At 46.6% G+C, this 6,885-nt stretch overlaps 1 protein-coding gene across 1 annotated transcript; it reads left to right on the plus strand.

Annotated features, from left to right (window-relative positions):
* The first annotated feature begins 581 nt into the window (after positions 1-581).
* On the plus strand, positions 582-6,629 carry LOC120320507. The gene is made up of 3 exons (XM_043206800.1): positions 582-1,080; positions 4,625-5,793; positions 5,848-6,629. Exons 1-3 carry the CDS (start codon positions 582-584, stop codon positions 5,857-5,859), a joined length of 1,680 nt encoding a protein of 559 aa, XP_043062735.1. The 3' UTR covers positions 5,860-6,629.
* The last annotated feature ends 256 nt before the right edge of the window (positions 6,630-6,885 follow it).

A 6,885-nucleotide genomic window follows, 5' to 3' on the forward strand; every position in this document is an offset into this window, starting at 1 on the left:
CGGCAAGCACCCAGTGGCAACCGGTAAAGGCAAACACACCTACGCAGAGAAACGATCTGCAGGTCAAATCCTACGCAGCCAGGGGATATCGAAAACGGCTCCTCCGGCTGAATGGATGAAGAAGGTGGAATGGGCTTAATCCCTTTTGCCAAACTTCGGGAAGAAAGCCCCCAAGCCACCCAAGCCCACAGAGGCCAAAAAGCGACCTCCACCTAAGAGGGAGCGCTCCCAGGACGTTCCCTCCGACCCCTCGGCAAAGCGGCAACGCGTACAGCCAGGGCGATCCTTTGCGGAGATCGCGAAAAACCGAAATCTCCTGGGCAGGGTCGACAGAAACGACCCGAGGGGCAGGATTCCACGTAACAAGTGGAAGTGGGTGGTGGCAGCCCTAGCCATAAAATGCTTCGAGATTCTAGCCAAGGAACCCGGACCCCCTCCTGTCTGCCAAGACGTGGTTCCAAGGCGAGCCGGACCCCCTCCTGTCTGCAAAGACGTGGTTCCAAGGCGGCGTCAAGGTGATCTCCTGTGACGATGAACGCTCTGCAAAGCTATACAAAGCCGCAGTAAAAGAGCTGGGGAAGATGTATGAGGGCGCCAGACTTGTTGCGCTGAGCTGGTCCGACGTACCTGGCCGACCCCGTGCAAGGATCTGGATCCCGGCATCCATCAAGGACCAGATCCTCACCATGCTGCAGCGCTGCAACCCGCACCTTCCCACCTCGGACTGGCGAGTGGTGAAGGTCGACGAAATGGAGGGACCAACAAACCAGGCCATCCTCATTCTTAACAAGGAGTCCCTAGCTCCCATTGAGGCCGCTCACGGGGAGCTAAACTTCGGGCTTAGCTCAGTGACCATAAAGGTCTACAAATCCGACTCCGCCAAGGGGGATCAGGAAGGCAGTGGAGAAGTGATCGAGGAGATTGCCTCCGAGATCGAGGCATCGGAAACCGAGGATGGCTACTCGACCGATGCCTATATCCTTCGCAGCCTTGCGAACATGAGTCAATTGACAGATCTGGACACATCGGATGAGGAGGGAGCCGATACAACCGTGGTGAAGAGGCCCACAGCAGATGTCCGTGAGGCTTCTGCAGATAAACCTCCACCACATTAAGGCAGCTTCCGCTGCTCTTCAACTTCATCTGGCTGAAGATGGAGACGACATAGTCCTAATCCAGGAACCTTGGATAGTGATAAGGAATATATGCTTCTAACAGCTCCCAGCGAAGGCCTGCATTTTAGCCAAAAAGCACCTCAGCACTTTTCTGCTCCATAATTACAGCGATGCAGACAACGCGGCAGCCACCGTGGAGAGTCAGCCATCTCCGTTCCGAGTGCTGTCATCGTACATGGCCTACGAAAGGCAAGAACCGCAGGACGAACTGATAAGGAGACTAGTAGAAGACAGCGAAAAGCAAAACAAAGGCCTACTAATAGGCTGTGATGCTAACGCCCACCATACACATTGGGAAAGTACAGACACAAAGGACCGCGGTGAGTCTCTTTTTAACTTTATCATTAGTTCAAATCTTTTCATATGTAATAACGGTAGTGACCCCACCTTTATCATTAAGAACCGAAAAGAGGTAATAGACCTAACTCTCGTGTCTAAACCACTATCAGAGACAGTAACTCACTGAAGGGTGCTAGATAAGCATTCTTTCTCGGACCACAGGTATATAGAAACGACCCTCACAATCAACCCCTCAGAATTTACAAGACTAATGCAAAAATGAAAAAATATCAAAAGATTTTTCAAAAGCGTTGTAGTAGGCGTGGCAGCATGAATCGACAAACTGGCGTTGTCTTTGGCGTTGTCTGGAGTCTGTATGCTGAATATCAACTTTCTAGCTTTTTTAGTTTCTGAGAGCCGTCAGTCGGGTGATGGACAAGGGGAATAACGTGTAGTTTCAAGCTTGCTAGAAGAACGCGCTGTAATTGTCCATACACCCGGAAGTGCGACTATACTCTCCACGCGAGGGCGGCTGGAAACAGGTCACCTGGAAAGGTTATGTCCCTGCCAGAGGATGCTGGCAAATGGTAGTCGGGCGTCCCGGGCTGGACTAAGGTGTCATTCGACCCGTGCCGAAAGTCAGCCTGACTGGGGGCCCGGGTCACAAAATAGCTCAGTCTTAAACGGAGAGCTCAGGGTACCTGGCGACCCCCTGTTCTAAGAAGCTTTACCCTCCTTTTCTTCGAGTCAATAAAACTAAATAAAAAGGATCTCCCAAAGAACCTACCCAAACGGCAGTGACGACTGAGTCAGGCCGTACAAACTTCAAGGCAGCGAAGTTGGCGAGTTAGCCCACCTGCCTGGCCAACACCATAGGATCGGGTTCGGGTGAACCCCGCCTCAAATCTTAGGCGACTGGGTGCAAGCCGCCCAAAGCCGTCACCATGGAAACATTTCCAGGCCCGAGTGCCATGATGCCCCCTTCAGGCGCAGCCAAGGAAGGCAAGCACCCAGTGGCAACCGTTAAAGGCAAACACACCTACGCAGAGAATCGATCTGCAGGTCAAATCCTACGCAGCCAGGAGATATCGAAAACGGCTCCTCCGACTGAATGGATGAAGAAGGTGGAATGGGCTTAATCCCTTTTGCCAAACTTCGGGAAGGAAGCCCCCAAACCACCCAAGCCCAGGATTCAAATCTCTTCATATGTAATAACGGTAGTGACCCCACCTTTATCATTAAGAACCGAAAAGAGGTAATAGACCTAACTCTCGTGTCTAAACCACTATCAGAGACAGTAACTCACTGAAGGGTGCTAGATAAGCACTCTTTCTCGGACCACAGGTATATAGAAACGACCCTCACAATCAACCCCTCAAAACCAGCAGTTTTCACAAACCCAAGGAAAACAGACTGGCAAAAATACATAAATATTATAAGGGAAAAAATCCCAACGGATCCCCTTCCATACCCCCAAACAATCTCTATTCTAAACGAACTAGTTTTAATTTTCACAGAAACCTGCAAGTATGCAATAAAAGAGGCCTGCCCCAATACTATCCAAATCGGCCACAACCCTAGGCTACCTTAAAAGATCAGATGGCTCCTGGACCAGCACGAGTGAGGAATCTCTGGAGATACTTCTAGACACTCACTTCCCAGGAAACAGCCATAACGCTCTCAAACGCCAAACTGGCAAGTATCAAACTGTGCATAGACCCAAAGGTCCTCCATTGGGCCATACACAGCTTTAAACCATACAAATCTGCAGTTACAGACAAAATCATACCCGCACAAATCCAGCATCCGGGAAATATCGCCATAAACTGGCTTCTTGACATTTTTAAAAGGTCCCTACTTCTTGGACACCTACCACAATCGTGGCTAGAGTCCGGTATTGTCTTCATCCCCAAAGCTGGGAAACCATCACTCACGACCCCCAAAGATTTCAGACCAATCAGTATGTCATCCTTCCTACTAAAGACCCTTGAAAGAATCATCGGCCTGCATCTGAGATCAACTCTCAACCCTAGTCTCATCACAGACACGCTACAAGAAAGGGAAATCGACCGAGACAGCACTACACTCTATCGTCTCCAAGATAGAAAAATCAATGTCGCAAAAGGAATATGCACTGGTAGCTTTCCTGGACATAGAAGGAGCTTTTAACAACGTCATCCCAACGGCGATTACCGGAGCCTTGACAGACCTTGGATACAAAAATTCACCAGCGCCTCTGGCTGGGGAAACTGCTAACTTCACATGAACCTCTACGGGCAAAAGGGGAAAACATACACGGTATCACAACGGAATTCTAATGGTCTAAGTGCGTCGGATAACCGACGGCCGGTAAAACCTAACCTAACCTAGTTTCTGAGATTTCGACGTACATACGGACAGACAGACAGACAGACGGACGGACAGACGGACATGGTCAGATCGACTCGGCTATTGATTCTGATCAAGAATATATATACTTTATATGGTCAGAAACTCTTACTTTTGCCTCTTACATACTGTAGTAGGATAGATACCCTTTAGGCCCACAGTACCATGTATGTATCACGTAGTAGTTTAGGTTAACGGTCAGAAACGCTTACTTTTGCCTCTTACATACTGTAGTAGGATAGATACCCTTTAGGCCCACAGTACCATGTATGTATCACGTAGTAGTTTAGGTTAACGTATAAAACCCATGGTGGCAGAGAGAAGTATACGATCATATCCCCGTTATAAGTATGAACAATACTTTTGACCCGCTCTTACTTATAAGCAAGCTAGCTTTAAGAGATAACAATGTACATACACCTTGTTCTCACGCATACAGACACGCATGAGAGAGGATAAGTAAAACGATTAAGCAAAGCGCGGCATTCGGTCGCTGGTTCTTGGAGAGTAAAGTCGATAATAAAGAAAAACTCAATTAAGCAAAGCGTCGCACCGGGGTTGGTTCAAGCGTTTACACACCGGAGTTGGTACAAGCGTTTACAACATCAGAAGTGGTCATTACTCACTATGCCTGACACCATATTAAATCAATTCTCGGTGCAACAACTAAAAAAATGGTTGGCTCCCAACGCCAAATTTCCGGCACTAAAGCGGAGTTGATAGGGCGTCTCCAAGCCATTTCTCCGGAAATACGTGGCGATCCACCGTCAAACACAGATCAGCAACGGAAGCAACGGATGGAGCTGCATCGCAGCTAGCACAACGAGAGCTGCAAGAGGGAGACACACCAGCGACCCCGTTAGACGCGCAATCGGCGGCGTCAGAGACCCTAGAAAGTCTGGATTTGGAGCAGTTATCGCTAGTGGATGCCGAAAAAGCCACCCTGCAGAAAATTCGTGACGAAATAGATGCAAACATAGCCGTGTTGCAGAGCATTTACACAGAAATCGACGAGGCCAGCAAGAACAAGTCCGTTCGTGCTGGCCAAGCCCATGACGTCATCGAAAATAACATTGAAAATGATGGCAATGTTAACATGTGCGCTAACAGCACCAATGTTAAAGCTAACAGCACCAAAGTGACCATCACTGCCGATAACATTATCGAGGGAGATACCAGTGTTGGAAAGGAGATCGCTAGCAGTGATGATCAACGCCAGAGTACAAATGTAAACAAACTCTTGGAATCGCCAGCAGCAGCGCTTGCCTTGGCAAAAGAGGTCACTATGGAGTACGACGGCAGCGTGTGTGTGCGTAATTGGGTCACACAGTTCCAGAACATCGGCAAGATCTACAATTTGAACGACGGCTGCTTGCATAAGCTTCTAATTGCCAAGCTGAAAGGGAGTGCACAACGGTGGCTGCACGCAAACACCACGCGAATTCTGGAGTCAACCGATCAGCTGTGTAGGCAGTTAATTATGTCATTTGGGGTCAAAATGTCAAAAGGAGAATTGAGGAGCGCATTCCAAAAGCGGGAATGGCGTTCAGAGGAGAAATTTGCGGCTTATTTCGAGGACAAAATGATGCTGGCCAACGACATCAACATCGATCTGGAGGAACTCCTGGAAAACATTATCGAGGGAATTCCGGCACCAGCGCTACGCAATCAGGCTTGCATACAGTGCTTTTCCGAACCGATGCAGGTTTTGAGAGCCTTCTCGGAAGTACGTCTGCCAAAGCACAAGCCTGATAATAGTTCGCCAAAACGCCTCTTTGAAGGAGGTCCAACTAAGAAGGATTTGCGTTGCGCCAACTGCAACTCAAAAGGACACTTCGCCAAGGAGTGCCTGAAGCCAAAGAAAGAGCCCGGATCCTGCTACGCTTGTGGAGCGTTCGGACACTTCGTCGGACAATGCCCGGAGCGCAAGAGCGCCAATATCAACAATTATGTAGACAGGTTAAGATTTTTTTTCACAGTAGCTATAAAACCCCACTAATTACAGAATGCCTCATAGACACCGGGAGTCCAATATCATTTGCAAAACTAAGCAGTATATCCAGTGAAGTCAATTTAGAGTCTGCTGCTGAAAACTATTTTGGGCTAAATAAAAGCCAACTAATAATACTCGGAAAAACCTTATGTTATATTACAAAAGAAAGAATAAAATGTTATTTTGATTTATACGTAGTTCCAGACGGGTCTATGAGTCATAATGTAATCCTTGGACGAAATTTTATGGAAGCTTGCCAGCTTAAACTGGATCCAGATACTTTGGGAAGAATTACGTTTAACTCATTAAATGAGGAAACAGTTAGTACCTTAGACAATGATACAGTTAGTAAAACAGTTAGTAAAAGAGTTAGTGAAACAAGTTATGAAACAGTTAGTAAAACAGTTAGTGAAACAGGTTATGAAACAGTTAGTAAAACAGTTAGTGAAACAGGTTATGGAACAGTTAGTATAGCAGATATCGAAACGAGTAGTAAAACAGTTAATCCTGCAGTTAGTAAAACACTGAACGAAACAGTTATTTCTTTAGGCAGCGTTACAACGGATTCCGCACTTAATCAGAAATTTTATAATACAGTTATGCCCAGTTATGAAAAAGCAGTTAGAGAAATTTTTAGCATTGATTACGAAGAGGATGAGCAAATGAATTACATATGCGGCGCAGAAAATGACCGAGCCTTAAGCTGTCAATTGAAAGAGATTATCAAAAGCAACTACTTAGATGTTAGAAAGCCTACCGAACCTCTAGTCAGATGTGAAATAAAACTATGTTTAGAAACGTCAAAACCATTTAGCTGCGCACCAAGAAGACTTGCCTACTCAGAAAAGGAGAAATTACAAAAATTGTTAGATGAATATATAAAAGAAGGGATTATACGACCTAGTGAATCCGAATATGCTTCGCCAATACTTTTAGTTAAAAAGAAAACGGGAGACATACGACTATGCATAGACTTTTGAAAACTAATCAAGGACAATTATCCGATACCGCTTATCGATGACCTCTTAGACAAACTAGTTAACAAGAAAA

The sequence above is a fragment of the Drosophila yakuba genome, chromosome 2L (assembly GCF_016746365.2).
Source record: "Drosophila yakuba strain Tai18E2 chromosome 2L, Prin_Dyak_Tai18E2_2.1, whole genome shotgun sequence".
In the NCBI taxonomy this organism is placed as follows: domain Eukaryota; kingdom Metazoa; phylum Arthropoda; class Insecta; order Diptera; family Drosophilidae; genus Drosophila; species Drosophila yakuba.

Coding starts and splice junctions, on each gene's coding strand:
- LOC120320507 (XM_043206800.1), top strand. CDS start 582: ATGTATGAGGGCGCCAGACTTGTTGCGCTGAGCTGGTCCGACGTACCT. Junction 1,081..4,624: donor GAGGCCCACAGCAGATGTCC/GTGAGGCTTCTG, acceptor AACACAGATCAG/CAACGGAAGCAACGGATGGA.